Here is a 20,924-nt window from a genome sequence, read left to right on the forward strand (position 1 = left end):
GATACCAGGGGACCTTTCTCCTGCATTTCAAGGTAATCTGATTTCAGCTTTAAAGTCAAGATAAAGGCAGACCCTGACCAAGTCAACATCATCAAGGACATCGATATCGAACAGCTAATTGACATCATAAAGAAGCTAAAAACGGCAGGAGCTGCAGGACAGAATGGTTTTCCCAACGCCCTATTTAAAGGTGATGTAACATACTGGGCCTACTATCAGGTGCCCCTTTTCAATGATTTCCATGGCTCCAAGACCCTTCCAGAAGCCTGGAAAGGAAGCATATTCCACCCTATCCACAAAACGGGCAATCCTGCCTCTCCAAAGAAGTACAGACTAATAGCCCTAATTGACGTTGAAGCTACACTTTATGCCCTCTGCCACACGTAAAAACGAATTATTGGCAAATGTGTTTTTAGGCATGCTTTAAGTAAATGAAAAAGTGCTACGATGCAGCGTCATAACGTTTTTTTAAAAATATGCGCTGCTGTGCAATACCGTTAAAAAAGCAGGGGTAGGGGCGGAAGAAAGAATTTTAATAAACCCAAAGGTGAAGTCTTGAGAAGAGCAAGTAACAGCTACAGATCAGTAACAACTAATAAAATAGTGCCAGAATCATAGCACGAGCAGTGGATGGCACTAATTAAGTTGAATTAATCTGTGCTTCGCCCATGCTCCACGTGAAGGAGTGGAATTGACGCATGGCCTGTGTTGCCCTATTAAAAGGCAACAAAGAGAAGAGACGTGAAGATGAAGTGAAACAATGGTAAGTAATGGGCAGGCCCCAAGCCCTTTTCTGTATACAATACCCCTCGGAGAAACAGTGCATGTGCGCTGTTAGGCGAGACCTAGAAAAATTGTAATCACTTTGGAAATTATGAGTCAGTTTAGGCAAGCCCACATTGTAGAAGACAGATAGGTTAATGCTGGCCCCAAGAGCAAACAGGCGATGCATCATTATAATTTCTATAAAACTCAAGTGACTAGACCTCATGGACATTTCTTCATCTGAATAGCAACACCTTCAGTTTGTAGTAGTTATTATTATTTTTTTTAATGTGGAAATGTGTAACGTTGGGTGAAAGTTATTTCTAGAATGACATTTGTAATGATGCATAATCGTAAGTGATGAATTAATGATGTTGCAATTGAAATGGGTTTACTGAGTCACTTCAAAATGTAATTAATACTCTGAAGTAGTTATGCCACATTTTTATATGAGATCTTATTTGTTTTAATATGGAAGCAATTTTGGGTGTTCTGTTCATCTCACTCCAGCTCATTCCCCCTCTCAATCAGTGTCCCGCAGCAAACCATCTCTCCTCTCGTTTCCACAGAGCAACAAGTGATAGATGTCAAGGATCCAAAAGTAAACTATATTTTTAGGAAGCGTGTATTGTGAATGAAGCTTCAATTGTGTAGTCAAAGTGACAAATTTAAGGACTTCCGCTGGAAGTTCAGCTGAATGTATGTTAATTCTATGAGCCATTGTTTAACAAATGTTTCAAGTTTCATTATGAGAGTGTAGGTGGAAGAATACTCTTACCGTAATAAATGGGTTAGCGTTGGAGTCAAAATATTACTGTAACCATAAACTTGATTGTACCATGCTGAATTTGCAAAATCTAGTAATAGAGTATGTGACTTGTGTATGAAAACTTTGGGCTTTATTATGGTGAGACTTGTTCATTTTCATTATTCAATGGGTGCATTTTACTCATTTTTCTAGGGTTGTTGCTACATTATCTGCTGCTGGCAGACTTCATTTGTCTCTTTAGACTTTGTCCATCTGTCTCAGTTTTTTTTCCTTATGTGGATGCTGTCAGTACTCTTTATGCTTTGGGCGTTTGGGTTTTTTGCCTAGATCTGTTTAATTTGGGTTAATTTGTATGATTCTGTATTTCTGTAATTGAGCATTCATGTATTTTTCTCTGTACCAGATATCCTAACAATTATGTAAAACATCTATGTGTGCCTTATTTCTGATCTAGAACTTGGTTATTAGTGCTTTCTCGTTTATTCTGTTGTGCCTTTCTGAAAGGTATGTTTTTCATGAGGAGAGTAGTCTCTATAGATCTATTGGAAAATCTGGAGCCAAATGAATTAAGCAAGAAACAGAGTATTCAAACGTTTGGGGTTCTGATGATTACTGGGGTTCTGCTCCCACAATTATTTGCCACTGAGGAGCCATGACTTGATTCTTATAACTAATCTGAGCTTCAGATGAATTTAAAAAAAGGAAGACTGATAACGTTCCAAGTGGTCATGATGTGGAAGAGACCATTTTAAAATTGTCACTACATCAACTTTTAGTTACAATTAACTACTATATCCCACGCCATTAACCACACCTTCATCTCACCATACATTGTAATGTATTACATGGTCAACAGTAATAAAAAAAGCCCACAAAGGATAAGGGTTGTGTTACTTAAAAATGGGGTAAGAGTAACTTACAAACAAATGAGGGGTTCATTCAGGAGCGATGCTCCATGATGTAGTGATCACACAATGGAGCGCCACATGGTAAATTAACACTTCGCCATTATTAATACATTTGTACTGATTCTTAGCGTAGCATTCATCATGCAGCGCATCGTCAGATTTTCACTGGCAACATTGTATATTATTTTTGCAATAATTGTGAGTAGAATTTTTTTTGTTGCAATCAGTGCCTGTTTGTGACATTTCCACTTTCCTTGTAATCTTTAGACCTCTCAACCCTTTTTCCTTAAATTTTCCTTAAATTAATTGTCTGCATTTTTTTCTCTGGTTTATTGTAGATACTGAGGTGCTCGATGCCTGTTTTGTAGTAATAGTGGCTTTGTTAAGCACAGCACTAACAAGCACTTTATATTAGTATTAACTTGCTATTCAGGGAAAGCTGACTAACTTGAGCAGCCAGGGTTGTACTTCTTGAAACCAATTTTAACCTCAGGGCTGAGGTACTGGGCATCTGATGAATTTGAATAGTTCTCAATATAAAACTTATCTGCATTAACTGTACAATAGGTTCTAAACATTTAACATTGCCTATAAAGCTGTGCAGAGGGCTGTGCCTCAGCAAATAATGCTGTTGAATGTCACAGATTGAAATCCTGTCAATGTAGACTTAGCCTTTCATCCTTCCAATATCCATAAAATTAGATCCTTTGAGAATAGTCGTGATAGATCCATTACTTGATGCCTAAAAGCAATTCAGTTTGTGAAGTATTCTGCAGATTAATATTTTATGAACCAAGTGTACATACATTACCGCCCCACAGTATTCAATATACATGTTCACTTTTGTGAATCACACACAAACACTTAGAAAAACTATCAAGAATGGTCATCACAAGCACCACGTCTATTCTACAAAAGGCCCGAAAGTCAAGAAAAGATTTACAAAAACACGTATTTCAATATTTTATTAATAAAAATCTAAGTCATTCCAATCCCATCTTAAATACAGAAATATATTTACAAATATGTCCAAAAGAGGACTAAAATATTTATTGAAATCCAGTACCTTTAAATATTGTGCTTTCATAGATACATAAGAAAATCTGCATATAAAAATACTTTACATGGGATACACTAATAGTTTGGGGATAAAAATACACATTTAATAATGCAGTAACTGTATAATATCATTCAAAATGCATAGGAAGGGATACAAGGACCATTTAAAGCCTTTAGTAAACCTCTTCATTAAAAACCATCATGAAGCCACCAACAGCTTCAGAACGTTTCCACATATTGCATATTAAAAACAAAAAATACTCCCTCTGTAGTGTTTGCTTATGGCACATGGTAGAATCAATTACAACAAAGGCAGAGGAGTTTCAAAAGAAAAACGCAAAAATCCCACTCCAACAGTAGGTTTTATGCTGGACGATGCACCATAGGCCTATCTTAAAAAAAAGAAATTAAAAAAGATTTGGAATGGCTGAAAACAAGAGTTGCAAGGATTTCCTTTATTTGTCACCTGAGAGCATAGAGTATGGCCAATCAGCAGCAAAGGCATTCAGCCAATCAGAGTATGCAGTTAGCTGAACGCTCCACGCTTTTTGTTCATTCAGTTCATATTGTGCTCTGTAGCGTCACTGGGGACACACACATCTTTTAGAAGACCCACGCCATCTTTCTGTCATCCAGGCGTGCTTCCTGGAGGAGTAGGTCTGAAAGCGTGAACTTGCAGACACAGACGTTTGCTATAGGCTAAGGAAACTGATTTGTGGCTTTTGGGTTAAAACTTGAACCAAATAAGTATCAGAATAAGAAAAGCAAAAGCTACTTAAGAGATAAGTCATCCTTCAAACAATGTGCTTCATCCTAATCTCCCAAGAAAACTTGGACATAAATCATTAAAATTGGTTGAAACTTAAAGTGCTAAAAAAGGCCATCACTAATTGTTACAGAAACCCCCCTTCTTGGCACTCGTGTTGACTTGCAATCTGCAGAGGCTTGTAGAGAGACTGACATGGGGAGCGAAACAATCCTACCCACTTTATTATACCCCATCCGATGGGCAACATAATGCAAAGTAAGAGTAAGAATGAGCCACCATTACGAAGAGGCCACATAATGGACCTAAAGACGGAAGCCAGGCATGGGTATGTCCATAAACTCACAAACTTGTATCATCACTGGAACAACACACACAAGGGCACAAAATAAACACAGGGGTCTGCCGTTTCCTGTTTAGATGGAAGGCAATATACTGGCAATGACCAAAAACCTTTTTCTTAATCCTGAATACAGAACCTCTTTACCATGTAGATGGAATTTGTCTTGATGTGTTGCGTGCCAGTATTCTCTGATGCTTGGAAAGCAAGCAATAGGGATTTTAAGGTGTGGACATCTTCTTGAGTGAACAAGTGCTTAGAGTGAAAAATAAACGAGGAAAATGAAAAGTTAGTCGTGCATGTCAACTCAATGTGAAATAGTGGAACAAGTGTGTTTAATGTGTAAGAAAATATTTGATGCTAAGAAATATATTGTGTTGAGGATAAAAACAAAAGTAAAATGGCTGTGGTATGTGAAACAAAACTGTGCATTCTGGAACTAAAAATCAAATATTGTTGCTGGAGAACTAAAAAAAAAAGTAACTTCTCCAAATTATAGATTATGTCCTTATATCTGGATTGTTATTGAGAGTAAAACAGTGCTTAGAGTGTTCTTTGTATGGGGAAAGGAAAGTGTTGTACGGGGTTGAAGCTGGAGGAGGAGGCTTTTCCACAGAAAATAAAGACAATTTCACAGCAGTAAAACCAGAAAACCATAGCACCATATGGAAGTGTTGCTTACAAAGCATGGTCTTAACGTTATAATGGGACAGGAAAGTGAAAAATGTCACCCACTCTATCCATCTCTTCCTTGCAATTCAATTGGTCAAGTTTGATGAACTTGTTGCAGGAAAATTGGTGACCCGAAGAGTTCTTCAGAGCAAGTGTGGCAGACTCCTGAAGAAGGACATGGTAGACATGAGGTGCTGAAACGTATTCACTTAAGGACACATGACCCCTTCTAGACTGCCTTGCGCAATGCATATCAAATGATGGAAAATGCAGGAGATGATAATGCTATGTATGTCCCACTGTATAAACAGTCACATGGCACAAATAGTAGTGCAAATGCAAAAAATAGATTAAAGAAGTTCTTTTTTTTTTTAATACTCTGGTTCAGGTTTCGCACAGTATGGGCAGACAAATCCCAGGTGAGGAATCCCAGCACCCCTTGCTTTCTTCTCATAGTGTCTTGGTGCTTGTTTTGGTCTCAGTGCACATGGAATGTTTCACGGGCAGCTCTTCATCGAGCTGAGGATTTGTGGCATGTGCCAAGGGGTTGCGACTAATGACTAGGTCCAGTTTGTCTCCAGCCTCGGAAATCAGTGGAACAGCCAAGCAGCAATCAAAGTCTCTAGTGCGGACGTGATTCACCTGGGCAAAGAGTGAATAAAACATACAAACAGATTTAATACTAAATACTTTACTGGGGTTGGAACCATTGAATTGCTACATTAGTCAAATCTTTAAAGGGACTATCCAGTAGAGAGGAAAAAAACATTGTCAACCCTGCATCTCTAACAATTACCAATTTCTGGACTGTACTGGTAGTTTGTCTGATGATGTTTGTTAGAGGTTTGAACTGTATTGTGATATCATTCACCAGTAGAAGCAATTGGCAGAGAGAGAGAGAGAGAGAGAGAGAGGAATAGAGAGAGAGCGAGAGGGCAGGCCAATGCTTTCCCAAAGCAGAATGCCAATACGTATAATGTTAATAATAAAAGTAATAATGCCAATTGTAATTATGTTCATATTAATGATAATAATCAGGGCTATCAATAATGCTAAGAATGAAAATGTGATTAATGAGTTTACACAGGTAGGACACTTTGTAGATTCCTGCACTCTAAGTTCAATAGCACTTTCTGGGGCTCACATACTTGGGTCAGGTAAACATCAAATGATGATTCATTATATATGATGTTTAAGCATTAAGATTTTAAAGGGTTATGCTGCATTAAAACATGTTTATGGTTCAAATGTAATAATGAATTTAGTTTGAATAAAATATTTTATTTGTTGGTTCAATTAAGTACTGTGGATTGTTGTGCTTTTCTTCTTACCTAAATCAAAAGATAGCAAACTGCCTATCAAATCAAGTGTAGAATAGCAATGTTTCTAAAAGAAGTAGTGCACCAGTTGTTGTAGAGCAATACATTTGTATAATCATTACCAGAGGCCCGCTTGTGGTTATATTAAGGCACTTGGCAGAAAATGTTATTCACACCTTTGGTTCTGAATTTGGCAATCTGATCTCCGATCACATATTTGATCCATTTACTATTCTGAAAATCATTTGTGTTGCCAGTGTATAGCAGTATGGCAGTCTATAGTAAGGAACATTCATGCCATTGAGATGTTTTTGTCCATCATGAAAAACAGTCTTGCAAAGTTCCACAAGTTTCAGAAACAATTTAGAATATTTCTTCTTAATGCTAATCAAGTTTTAAGTTAAGGCTTTATGATGTAATCTATGCTGAACCAAAGCAGTTGTAGAATTGCTGCAATCTGTTGAATTTATTGACTCGATAAAACTTCTGTATCAACAAAGGTAAAATACAAAAATATTTGTGTTTATGCAAACGAGTAGAACCCATACCAAAGACAACGTTTATAACACATTCTTGTACTATGACCATTATTAGAGGAGAAGCTCTCTTCAGCCAACTTTTGAAGGCACTGTTTTCTTTTTTCATTGTGGTGTCAAAAAGGTGGAAGGACCTTTCAATAAACACTTTGTTTTCCTTTCATCTTAGCTCCTCACTCCCAGGATCACATGCTCTGGGGTTATTCTTTGGTGAAACCGAGCTAGCTAACTATGGTGATAGTACCTTGGTAAATCAAGGAAGAGCATCCAGTGATCAAGCGCAAATGTTTTGGATCCAGAGATATTTCCTAAAACAGAATAATGTCCATTTATGTGATCACACTGTGAATAAAACCCAGCTCAGCAACTTGACAGCACAACTTTTACCTTTAAAATGATGATTTTTATTTTTAGTTGCTCAGAACCAAAGTTCGGCCTTTTTCATATATAGTGTGTTCTTTACAAAACTTAGATATAGTGAGGATGAAGTTTATGTGTACCAGTAATGTGTTGGAATAAGGTGCATTTTTAGAAGTTAGTGAGCTAGACAACAGCCGAACCAATATATACCAGAAACACATCAGCTAGAGAAACAGAGAATTGAAAGGGGTTCATAATGCTGACCAAGGTAGGGAATGGATTGTGCACTAAGAGCATATAGAAAACGTTGCTTATACACTTTTCTCAGATTGGGACTACAATGGGAAGGAGCTCACAGTGGTGGGGCCATTCCTGACAAAGACTCCGAGATAAAGGGTTCATTTCTGTAAGGTGTAGTGGAAGTTAAAGGTTTCTCAGAAACAAACCACAAGAACTAGACTTTCTGTAATGAATGTTTTATAGTACGTTTTTCGGAACATGGAAAGCAGAATGGATCCATATGCCAATATACAAAGGTTTTTCTTCCTCGCAACTAAATGGGTATGAGGAACGTTTTCATTGGTTCCTGACCTGTGAGGATGTGGCCTCAGATTGGTTCCTGAAGAAAGTTTGTTTTGCTGCTATACAATGAACTCCTGAACAACTACATTTGTGGAATGGCAACTGATCAGGAAACACAAATTAGATGTTCTTTATGATCTCACCATCTAGCAGCCTTCTGGCTCAAGACTACACTTTTTTCTCAGTAGGAAGCTTTGAGAACTATTTTTTTATTTTTTACTTTTGTTCAGATTTTCTAATCTTTTACCAGCTACCAGTGCCCATGAAACTCTGGTCAAATGTTTGGTGCACTAAAGGTGCCCGTACCCACTGCATCATAGTAGTATAAAAATACAGTAACACATCCTCAATTACCTGAAGAACTCTATCATAGGATTTGAGACCACCTCGGTCAGCTGGGCCATCTGGCCGGATCATGTTGACATAGACTCCCTTTTCAAGAAGGCCATCTGACACACTGAACCCAAAGTCTTCAATATCTGGGTCCTTCAAAAGTGTTATCTGCAAAGAATAGAATAATATGAAATTTAAATACCTTCTCTCAACAGGACGTCTACGTTAAAGGAGATCCAACTTCATACACAGAAATAATAAGGAGAATTCCCCTTATTTAAGACATCTTTTTATATTTGGATTAAGAAACATCTCAGCCATAATGTGTTGGACACCCCCATGAGAAAACGTAACCTATTGAGATAGAACAAACCACTCTCTAACCCAAAATCCATGGTATTTTCATAGGCTTGAGTCAGGGTGTTTAATACTCTGTGGCTAATCAAGTGCTTGACATCATTGAGTTGACCGTTTTTCATATGATTGAACTAAGAAATAATCATGATTTCATGTTTTTCCTACCCCAGTGTTTGGGAATTATTTCATGTAATAAAGTTATAATGTGTAATCTCCTTAACTGGAAATATTTAAGATACTGAAGCTAAAAGGTTTCATGTTCTGTATTTAATGAGAATGTTAGTGTCCTACTTAAGAGACTCTTGTGTAATTTTATTTCTTCCTATGAACTATAAGTTATTAAAGAATGCTCATAGAAGTACAATGCATCTGAATACTATGACAGCATCTGGAACTTTTTGTGACAAACAGGGTTTTGGTAAGAAAATCAAATGACTACATATGTCTAGGCTAATAATGTAAAGTAGGGGGTATAAACCAAAACAATATCTCAACCCAACCCTACATTATGAATGAAACGTGAACTTGAATGGAATCTGTTCGAGTTCCACAGACACAAGCCCATTATCACAAAAAAACTATGAATATTATTTATCCAGAAAAAAGTCCCAAATACCTCCACTACATGGCTAATCCAATACCCAACCATATTGCAGGGTAGTGAAACATGACCTGGCAATGCACTATACCACAACCTTTTCATACTCTCAGATAATTTGGTCTAGTTTTCCAAATTTGCAAGAGCTGTAAGGCTATGCCTCAGACGTTACATTACTAAGGATCCAAAACATTTGGTGGGAACTTAAAAAATTATTATTTTATTAACTCCGATGGTACTAGAACCATCACCCCCACATCCAGTTTCCCGACACTGCCATAACAATACAAGGTGTACACAGTATTAACCTGGCAGATATGTAAACAGAGAAAATATTTTATTTAAAATAAATGCATAAATTCACTTTGGAATGTTCAATATAAGCTCTCAAATACTGCCACTTCCAAACTGGGCACTTGACTAAGAGCTAAGTGCAAGTGACCATACCAAACCTTGCAAGCAAATGTTGAGACCACAGATCTGAACTGAAGAACACTTCAGCAGTGCCTATTGGTGCTCTTCAATTCAGATGAGTGCAATGTACTGAGATAGAGTGCAATTCTAGCTTACATCATGCTGGTCAGGCTATGCATCAGGCATGGCTAGGGAGTCCCTTTGCAAATTCAGTTCACATTTAGAACCATGAGGTGTGCTGGTGTACATGCAAGATGAGTTCATTTTGCAACACTGCTTCACATTACAGATCGGTGCGTACACTGTAGAACCACATAGCACTAGTCCTCAACACAAGCCCATATGTTGGATAAGCCAGTTTTAAGATTGCTTTTACAACTTTCCTTTAATGGCAGCATCTGGACAAAGAGTCATTGACAGGTCAATCTCTTGACTGTAGACATGCACTACCACATGTTTATGCAGTTGAACTGCACCATGATGCCCAAGCCACCCCCATATACAACAGACACCCATGGAAGAATCACATAAGAGGACAATCCTGCAAGAACTTGGTTACCACTCAGACCTTGTGCAGCTCCAGAGGGGTTGGTGACATCATTTCGTGCAGCTCCTCCTTCGTGGGCTTCACTTCAAGGTTCCTTTTGTTTTCCTTGGAAGGAGTGTGCTCGCTGAGAACTCTGGCGCGCCGTTGGGGACTTCCTTTCCTGAGAGGACTGAAGCCAGACTGGCTAACAGAGTCTCTGAGAATCTTGCTGCTATCGAGACCCAGGCTGTGCACACTGCCGCTCATGATCGAAGCCTGTGGGTGAAGCCATAAACCTGGTTACCAACGACGCTCCAAGTATACAAATTCCATCATTTTAGAAGTAATACCACCTGTATGCTGAAAAAAAGTAACTGTAAATTGTAAACATTACTCTAAACAACATTTAGAAACTCTTTTGAATGGCTGCCACATCAGGAAGAATCCTCAATCTATACTCAAAGGAACATGCTTTGGGAAAGTCAATAGGATGGGTCTTTAATATTGGGTGCAAATCTATTGGCTTCTCTAGTGTTTTTTTCCCCTCAGATGGGTGTGAGGCACGCATACGGCAGCGACTGTGTGATGGTTATTCTTAGGTTGTCTGAAAACCTTTTAAAGCATTGCCACCATCCGTGCATGAAGACCATCGTGAAAGTATGTTTTCTCTAATCTACATGGACAGACAAGACTATTATACTAATCGACAAACATTGGCAAAGCCAAGAGCACATGCAGTGGGGCCGGCAGCAGTGACGATGCAGTGAGGCCGGCAGAAGTGACTAGTGGCAGGGCTACATCCTGCATGGGCAAAGGGGTAGAGAGGCAACTAGGGCATAGAGACAGCAAGAAGTAGATGGACAAGTTTACCACAGAGAACTACTGAAAGCAAAACAACGGCAAGAGCCAAGTATCCTTCCACAAAATGCTTTGGCATTAAGGACCCAAAGACAAAAAAGGAAAATAGGGTAACGAGTCCTCTCCTTGACACAAATATTTCTCTTAAAAAAAATAAAAAAAATATTGACAACTTCGTGCTTTTAGGCGCAAGTGAGGTCCAAAACAAATTTATAGAAGAAACACTTTCAAAGACAATAGGCTGTATAATTCAAAATAAATTACACATCACTTGAAGTAGGCCATAAGGCTTTAATGTTAATATTCCATATTGTGAAAGAATTAAAGTGTTGATGCTTCAGCCCCACATAGTTATCTGACCAGGGACATCATCGGGACAATGCCCTAAGAAGGTCAAGAGAAGCAACCAGGGGGGGGGGGGGGGGGGGGGGGGGGGGGCTGGGAACACAACTAGGACCCATCCATGACATCAAATGTCAAAAGCGTTGATCATATGGAGAAGATAGAGTGTACACCTATCTGATCTGGTCGGTTATTGAAGCTCAATGCTAGATTCAGCCATGATAATGCCAGTGAAGGCTGACAGCACTGTACAGGTAAGCAGTTTGAGCTGGAGTGAAGAGTCAGTATGTGGAAATAGGAGAAGGAATGCTGTCTGAGGCGGCATCTGTGGTTAGAAATACAAACGGGCAGTGTCAGTCATTAAACAACCAGTTGGTTTTCAGAGAAGCTGACAAGAGAGGCAGGGCCAATCTAGCAACAAGCAAATAAAGAGACAAGCACTGCATTAAGACTTTGGTTGACCTCAGCTGCTTGTTGCACATCATAAGCTGTCCAATAATTAGGCCTTGAAGTTTCATCTGCACTCCTCCTTGGCCTTTGAGAGTTCGACAGTGAGGGCGGTGTGGACCATGGACCGTGTCCATTGTACAGACCCACTTGTGATCATTCTAGGTCTTATGGTTCATTGAAGTCGCAAACTAAACTGCCAATCCACAGTTACTTCAGCGGATAGAACTGTGCCAGTGGAGACAGCAAGTGCACCCATGACCCTTACCCCCAGCAACATGCCCCAGGTATAAAGCCTTGGCTTTAAGGACAACTGTAGGCCCCCTATGAATTCCTGCCTCATCTTCCTCCAAGGTTCTGTGAATGAGTCATGATCCTTGTTTGCAGGGGGCATTTTTGTGGTTTGTGATGCTGGCTCCAAGAACCATGACTGATCACCAGCCCGACTGCAACCCATCTGCACCAATCAGAAGCTGCTTTTAGAAGGGGTAGCTGGACGACACTGCACTGTGACCACAATCTAAGGAACCGACTCCAGAATGGAAACTCACTGCATCACGCCCAGGTAAACCTGCTCCTGTAGAAAGCAAGCATCAGAATGAGGATCCATTGAACTGGACTATTACTGGGTCCAGGGCATGCCTGGGAGCATGCAGAGACTCACCTTTGGGCTACTGACCAGACAGGAAGCTGGCCACTAAGCTGGCCCATCTAGATTTCAATGTTCTTAGGTTTTTTTTTAAACACATTTTTTATTGTTGTTCAGGCAGTACTTACATTGTGGTTTTTTAAACATTTTTCTATAACTTATTTTATGCAGTACAGAGTCATGTTTTAACGTCATTTTATAACAGTTTCATACAATACATGGCATCGCTTTATTGCCTGTTTCAACTTTTAACCGTTTAACATCGCTACTTAACTTTTATCAACTATGTGGCCATCTTATTCCAATTATACTTAGGGTTTTTACTTACCTGGACACAAGTTTATACTATTGTTCTAGTCTTTTTTTTTTTACTTTGTAATTTCTAGTCTGTTGGGGGGTTCTGACATGTCTCTTCCTTTTTTGTATTTTTTCTACTCATCTTCTTCTTCTTCACTCAGTGTCTAAAAAATGTCCATTTGTGTATCCCAATCTGGGGCTGCCGGGCATTCTCTCATTCCAGAGTTATCTTCTCGCCTAAGTACCGCACCCTCTGCTTTTCCCCATTCCATCACCTCTGCTTTTCATTGTGTTGTTGTGGGGGCTGTGGTTGCTTTCCAGCGCCTTGTTAGAAGGCGCTTTGCTAACAGCAGTGCTAGATTTATGAGTCTGAGTAGTGTTTTCTTTTTCTTTAGGTGTGGGAGCATACAAGTCTCTTGTATATTGTATGGTATTACCAGTCATTTTGCCTAGTATGGTAGTTACTCCTTTCCAGTATGCCGCTATATCAGGACAGCTCCAGAGCATAAGCAGTAAATCAGCATCCTCTACTCTGCACCTGGGGCACGCTGAGGATGTCCCCGGATATAGGATATGTAGTCTGTGTGGTGTAAGGTACGCCCTATGCAGTATGGCAAATTGAATAAATTTAAATCTCGTATTACGGGATATTTGACTTGGGTACTTCAGTATGGTGGCCCAGTCTTCTTCGGACAATTCCTTATCTATATCTGTCTCCCATTTGAGCTTAAGCGCTAACAGGGGATATGCCAAGTGATTTCTGATTCCCCTATATAGCTGTTTTATTAAGTGTTTACCCTGTCCCACAGTGTATATAGCACGGACAAGATCATGTGTAGGAGGCTCCTTATTGTCTGTGTACCAGTGTTTGACATAGCGTGTAGTAGAAAGCCTGAGGGGGGGCAAACCGTGTTCATGGATATAGTCTGTGTGGTTAAGCAGTCGCCGGTCTTTAAATAGAGCGCCAACTGTGTTTATTCCCTCTTGTGCCCAGCTGAATAGTGTGTTGTGGGTTAAGGTACCTGCTGTAACTGGTAGTCCCAGCAGTGGTATATTGGGAGAGTAGGGGAGTACGTCAGAGGTATATTTTAGTGATAATCTCCAATACTGCAGGGCCACCCCTAGAAGGAGTGGTTTTTTTCTAGGGATCTGGTTTCCTGGGCACAGCCTAGCATGTATGTTGCCCTTGTCAAACATTAATTGGGTATATTCTATTTCTTGGAGGCTGCGACTGGCCAGCCAGCATGCCAGCCATTGAAGCTGGCTTGCTATGCAGTATGCTTTAAAATCTGGCGCACTCATGCCCCCTTGGTCCACGGACATCTTCAGTTTCAGCAAACTTATTAGACGTCTACCTTTTCCCCATATAAGATCTAATAACATTGAATTGAGTGTTTTGAAGTAGGATTCTGGTACTATTACTGGTAAATTTGCAAAGTAGTATAAGAGACGGGGTAGCATTACCATTTTTGCCAGGGCTAGTCTGCCCGCTATCGATATTGGCAGCGTGATCCAGAATTGAATCTGTGGTCTTAGTGGGGACATGGCTTTCTTTAGGTTCCCCTCTAATAGGTCTGTCGAGGTGCGATATATCTGAATGCCTAGATAGCGGAATGTGCTTGTAGCCTTTTGTAGTTGTTGTTCTCCAAATGGTATTGCATTATCATCATTTGATTCATGGAAGGTAAATGCTATAGATTTGATAAAATTAATAGCCAGTCCTGACAATGGTGTGAATTTCTGGAAGATCAATGCTATTGTGTCGGGGGGTTGTCGAAGATCCTTAGTATATAATATAATATCATCTGCATATAATGAGACGGCATGTTTTGTATTTTCTATGTCTATTTCCCATGCTCCGCTGTCTTGTCTTAAAAGCTGAGCCAGGGGTTCTATTGCCAGGGCAAATAATAAGGGGGACAAAGGACATCCCTGCCTGGTGCCTCTATTTACTCGATATGCGTCAGATATATTCTGTCCTGTGCGTTGGTTCAGCATTCAAGAGACGGACCCATTTTGTGTATTCCAGGGGAATCCCAAATTTTTCCAGCACTGCCAGCATATAATCCCAATGTAGGGAGTCGAAAGCCTGCCGCAGATCCAGCGAGAGGCACCCGCGTGTGGAAGTCCCCTCCTGGCCACATCCATTACGTGAAACAAGCGGCGAATATTGATGGTGGTGCATCTGGATGGTATGAAACCACATTGATCCGTGTGGATCAGGCCACTGATATAGCCGAGTAGCCTCTATGCTAATATTTTTGCTAAGATCTTGTACTCCGAATTCAATAATGATAATGGTCTGTAGGATGAGATGTCAGTTGCATCCTTACCCGGTTTTAGTAGGGACGTCACTATTGCTTGTTTGGTAGTATCTGGGAGATGTCCCAATGTCAATGAGGCTTGATATAGTCGTTCTAGGTGCGGGGCCAGCTCCGCGCTGTATGTGGAGGAAAACTCGGATGGGAGTCCACCCGAGCCCGGTGTCTTGTTCCGTGCCATGTTCTTAATAGTTTCTCGTATCTCTCCTTGTGTTATTTGGGTGCTTAGTTTCTCTCTGGCCTCTTCATGAAGAGTTGGGAGTTCGATATTAGCTAGAAAGGCATTAGTTTCTGCTCTCTCCATTAATGGTGGGGCGGAGTATAGGGCTGTGTAATAGTCTCGGAATGCATTGTTGATTTCTAGTTTTGTTATATTTCCTTGGTGTGGGGTGTTGATATGTATTATAGGAGTAGGGGGTGGATCATCCCTTATCAATCGTGCCAAGAGTGCACCCGCCCTGTCTCCTTCGCTGTGTGCTCGTTCCCTATATTTAGCATGGTCGATTTTTCTCAGTCTCTTGAGAAGGTGTGTGTATTCGGTTCTTGCTTCCTGTAAGTGTTGGGCTTTGTGGGGCTGTGCTATTGATTCTTTTTCCAGTATTCCCAGTCGGTTCTCTACCTGTTGCAGTTCTCGCATCAGTGTTTTCCGCACTCCCGATACATTGCTCATTAATGTACCTCTTATCACTACTTTGAATGCCTCCCATTCTGTCAGAGGGGAAGACACCGACCCCGTATTGTTTTTAAAATAATTAGTGATCGCCTGACTCACTTCTTCCCTCAGAGCAGTGTCCTCCAGCACTACTGGCTGCAGTCGCCACGTAGGGATAGGCGTAGACGACCTACCCCATAGTATGGTCAGTTCTAAGGGATTATGGTCAGAGAGCGTCTTTCCCAGGTATGTGGTCTTAGTCACTTGTGTCTGTAACGATGTTGTGCGAATTATACGATCTAGACGTATGTGGACTTTATGTGGATGGGAGTAAAAGGAGTATTCCCTCATACCAGCATTTTTGGCCCGCCATACGTCTATAAGTGACGAGCCCTGCATCCAAGCTTTTAGCGCTTCTGCTTGTTTTTGGATGTTCGTCCCGGACAGTGGTGGGGTACTACGATCTAAGCTGGTATCAAGTATTGCGTTAAAGTCTCCCCCCAGTATCCACGGGCTATGTGCCCATTGTAGCAGTGTCTTCGATAGTCTCTCCAGAAATGCATCTTGTCCAACATTAGGGGCGTAGATGCTACCTATTACTATGGGTTTTCCGTCCAGGTTGCCCTTAATTAGAGTGTATCTGCCTTCTGCGTCTATTTTAGTATCTAGTACTAGAAAGGGTACCCCGACCCTAATCCATACAGCCGCTCCTTGCGCAAACGACGAGTATGATGTGTGTAAAAATTGCCCCCTCCATTTCTTGCGGAGTTTTGAAACTTCGTGGGTGGTAAGATGGGTCTCTTGTAAATAAGCAATGTGTATTTTTTGGCGGTTTCATTGGGCCAGTATTCTATGTCTTTTTTGTATGGCTCCCATTCCCCTTACATTCCAAGTAACAATGTTGCATTCATGCTGTGCAGCCATCTTGGGGTGTTAGCCTCTTCATCCCTCCCAGGACTCTCCATGTCTGGTGTCCCCTGTGTATTAGTATATGCAGATTATTTCTAGATGACAACTGTGTGTAACAGTAAACAATTCCGTTTCTTAACTGAAATACCAGGCAGAGCATGAACCGGCTCTGCCAAAGTGTTCTCTAGTACATAACTATCATATTATACCAAAAGCATACGAATAGTGAGAAGCCTACGCAATGGGGTAGTAAAAGATGTGAGGTCTATGGTTTTTGCCCCTAGACAGCGGGTTCTTTTGTGGATTAGGGAGACCGCAGAGCTTTACCGCCCGAGCCCGCCATTTGGAGGAAGGCCATAGGCCCTGCAGAGTATGGGTATAGCATAGTTTCTAGCATTGAGGGGAGTGCTCAACACAGATCTCGTGCTGTCTGTGGGGTAATTGCAGGAAATTGCGTCAGGCTCCCTTCTGAGTCCGACGCCACGGTGTTGTCCTTCAATGAGACCCCATCACCTGGGGGGGAGTTTGCCTCTTGTAGGGAGTATGCTGATTGTATCGCGTCATTTTGGCCTTCCAGCGCTTGTTGGAGTGTCGGGCCAAGTCTTTTTCCTCTGCGTTTGCAGTCTGCTTCGCTTGTCTTTGCGGGGTTGGTGATATTGTCTCGTGAGGGGGGCATCACCTGGTTCTCTAGTTTTTGACTGTTGGAAGGTCTCATCCAGCCAGGCACACACCAGGTCTGGAGTCTCAAAAAAGTGAGTCTTTTGATTATATGAGACTCGCATCCTTGCCGGGAATAGGAGGGCGTATGGTACACCTTCCGCTCTGAGTCTTTGCTTTACTCCCTGGAAAGATGTTCTGCGTTTCTGAACTACTATTGTATAGTCTGGGTAGAAGGAAATTCGGGCATTGTCTACTATGATGGGAACCAGTTCTCTCGCCATTTGTAGTATACTATCCCTGCCTCTGTAGTTCAATATCCGCGCTATTAAGGGACGGGCTGGTGCTCCCGGCAGGGGTTTCCTGCTTGGGATGCGGTGTGCTCTTTCTACCACAGAGTGGACTGATAGACGATCCTCTGCAATTGATTTCAGCCATCTCTCCACGTAGTGTGTTGGGTTTTTCCCTTCTTTCCCTTCCGGTATTCCTAGTAATATTATTGTGCCTTGACCGCCCTTCTGCATCTTCGGCTCTTTCTTGTAGAGCTTGCACTTGTTGTTGAAGTAGTTCAATGGCGGTTCTATTTTCTTTATGGGTTGGAAGTATTTCTGCTACATTGGATTCTGTTTTCTGTATTCTGTCTGATAATTTTTTTTGATCATCTCTTAGGATCTTCAGTTCTGCTGTGATAGATCCTAGCCTGTTCTTGATTGCTTGCCGGGAGTCTTTGATTTCTTGCAGAATAAGATCAAGTTTGTCTGCAGGGTTTTTTTACCAGTATTTCCGGTGTAGGGTCGTTGGGTCCAGAAGCTTCTCCATTTTCGGAGTTTTTGCCTTTGGTGTGGCCCATGGCTAGTTGTACAGTTTGTGTTGCGTCCGAGTGTTGGTGTTCACTATGGGCCCAGTATACAATGTACCCTAGGTCTGTATACAGTCTTTGTGGTTGGTAGTGGGGATCAAGTATTCATTGCATGCCTTCGCATGCCTGCTGGTCAGTAGTATTAGGGAGTCGAATGAGGGCTCGGTGCGACACAGAGTCGACAAACTGTTTACAATAATTGTGTCCCTAAGTTGAGGTCCATGAATGATAGTCTCTATTACTAGCGCGCGTTTTGTATTGTTTCGCGTTTGGCACGCGGGAGACAGTTGGGTTTTGTACGGATCTCAGCCGAGCAATGTTTTAAAGTCTTTTTATTCTCGTTAGCGCCCCTTTATTTTGCATGTGTTTTCAGCGGGTATGTTCCTGTTCCCTCAAAGCCTCCTTTCAGGGGGGGTTGTGTGCCGCTGCCCCACCAGTCGTGTCTCGTGCCCTCCACCGCCGCGTTTGCAGTTATATTAAGTAGGTGGTCCTCACCTTTGTTTCATTGTCTATGGGGTCTTTCTTGGTATTGTGCTTTCTCTTTTCTTCCGTCTCACCTCGACGCCTCGCACCTCTGCGAGGGAGCCTGTGGGGAAGCGGTCGATTGCTTCCCGCCCCCACTGGTTTTCAATTCCGCTCTTTGCTGCTTGTTCCTATCAGTGACTGTGTTCGCAAGCTAAGGTCCATGAATGATAGCCTATACTTCTGTCACGCGTTTTTTATTATTTCACGCTTGTCACGCGGGAGACAGAGCGCCGGGTTTTGTTCGGGTCTCAGCCGAACAATGGTTTAAAGTATTTTTATTCTTTTTAGCGCCCCTTTATTTCGCATGTATTGTCAGCGGGGGTTGTGGGCTGCTGCCCTACCAGTTGTGTCTCGTGCCCCACTCCACTGCGTTTACAGTTATATTAATTAGGTATCCCTCACCTTTGTTTTGCTGTCTCTGGGGTCTTTCTTGATATTGTGCTTACTCTTTTCACCTGTCTCTCCTCGAAGCCTCGCTCGGCCCCTCTGCGAGGGAGCCGGCGGGGGAGCGGTCGAATGTTTTTTCCCCCCTACTGCTCCAGTTTCAATTCCACTCCTTGACGCTTGTTTTTATCCCCCATGCTCTGCTTACCGGTGCGTGTTCTTAGCTTCAGCCGCACTTAGATCTGCTCCGCTTTCTGTGCTGCCGACGGCCATTAATCCTTGGCCGCGCCCGTTTCACGCCTTCCCCAGCGCTTCCAGGGGGTCCAATCGGTCGGTCAGACTCTCTCCCCAGGAGCCTCGTTTGTTCCTCCCCTCGGCGGTTGTTTGCATTTGTGCATAAATATCCCGGTTGTCAACAGATTAGATTGTGTGGCGGGCTCGGGACGGGAGCTCCGAGATTAAGCGGCCACCATCTTGGGCGGTTAGCCACGCCCCCTTCAATGTTCTTAGGCTATTTCCATCTATATCAGAATTCCTACAGCTGTAACAGGTCTTGTTATAACAAATGCACAATTGGCCAAAATGTTATATCACTTGAGTTGTTGAGTTCTAAGACACTAGTCTCACCCATCCTTCCTGAGCAAATATATCAAGAGGTGAGCTAGTGAGAGAACTGCAAGGCAGAGAGAGTATTGAGGTAGAGACTGGGGTAAATTGAGACATATAGAAAGACAAGTCATATTAAAAGTAGAAAAGCAGAAAGAAAGGTACAGAGATGGAGGAGTGAATGGTAGATGGGATGGATTATGTATAAAGTGAAAACTGAAGTAAGAAAGGGAAGTGAGGTGGAGAGATGTACAAAGAGGAGGTAAGAGGTGTTATAGGGAGATGGAATGAAGGAGATGCAGAGAGATTAAAAAGAGGAGGTAATGATAGGTAAAGAAAAGGAAATATGGGTAATATATTACAAGGAACACTAAGCCAGTGAGTGGTGAGGTAGAATGAGCATATGTTAAGAGGGAACAAGTGGAGGTGTCTTTGCAAAGAATGAGGTAAATTGTGAGGTGAGAGAGGGAGGTGAGGTAGTGAGGGTTGAGGAAGTAAAAGTGATGGGGAGGAGAAATTATTTAGGTTGTAAGGTCGACAGTGGAGAGTTAGAAAGAAGCCTGGGAGAGTTGAGGAATTAAGTAATGGAGAAAGAGAGGGGTCAGGTAAAGAGATGGTGTTGAAGAGATGTGAAATAGAGAAGACCAGTGAGGCAGTAGGAGCAAGGCAGGGAGAAGACTGAGGTAGAGGCTGGCACAGAGGGTAGAGAGGTGAGGCATACATGGACGAAGTAGAGGAACGTGAGACAGAAGGAGGGTAGTAATAGGTACAGAGAGAGGGGGTTAAAGAGATGGGAGACAGAGAAGCAGTAAGGTGAAGTAAGGAAGAGAGAAGTTTTAAGGCATGGGCAAAGTGGACAATTGCCTAGGGCCCCGCCTTCCAAGGGGCCCCTTGGGAAAGTGAACTTTCTCCTAATCTGACACCTGTCTATTCTATTTTGCTATTTAAATCAGTGGTTCCCAAACTTTTGACTTCTGTGGACCCCCACTGTATCATTACTGGAACTTGGGGACCCCCACTGAATCATTTTGGGAATCTGGGGACCCCCCCCACTAAGTCATTACTGAAAGCTTGGGGCCTACTATGTTAATATTATTTAATTTTCTAAGCAGTC

At 41.8% G+C, this 20,924-nt stretch overlaps 1 protein-coding gene across 6 annotated transcripts in view; it reads right to left on the bottom strand.

Annotated features, from left to right (window-relative positions):
• Window positions 1-3,392: 3,392 nt before the first annotated feature.
• Window positions 3,393-20,924, bottom strand: part of GRIP2 (glutamate receptor interacting protein 2) — a 654,787-nt gene continuing 637,255 nt past the window's right edge. For all 6 annotated transcript variants that reach the window (XR_011198609.1, XM_069206296.1, XM_069206295.1 and 3 more), the window contains exons 22-24: window positions 10,347-10,580; window positions 8,431-8,577; window positions 3,393-5,921 (exon numbers count right to left, since the gene is read on the bottom strand). Coding sequence is in view for 5 of the 6 variants with exons in the window: in XM_069206296.1 (XP_069062397.1) it covers window positions 5,730-5,921; window positions 8,431-8,577; window positions 10,347-10,580 (573 nt within the window). In the remaining variant the exon portion in view is untranslated. The remainder of the gene's footprint in view (window positions 5,922-8,430; window positions 8,578-10,346; window positions 10,581-20,924) is intronic.

Source organism: Pleurodeles waltl, chromosome 9, assembly GCF_031143425.1.
Source record: "Pleurodeles waltl isolate 20211129_DDA chromosome 9, aPleWal1.hap1.20221129, whole genome shotgun sequence".
Taxonomy (NCBI): Eukaryota; Metazoa; Chordata; class Amphibia; order Caudata; family Salamandridae; genus Pleurodeles; species Pleurodeles waltl.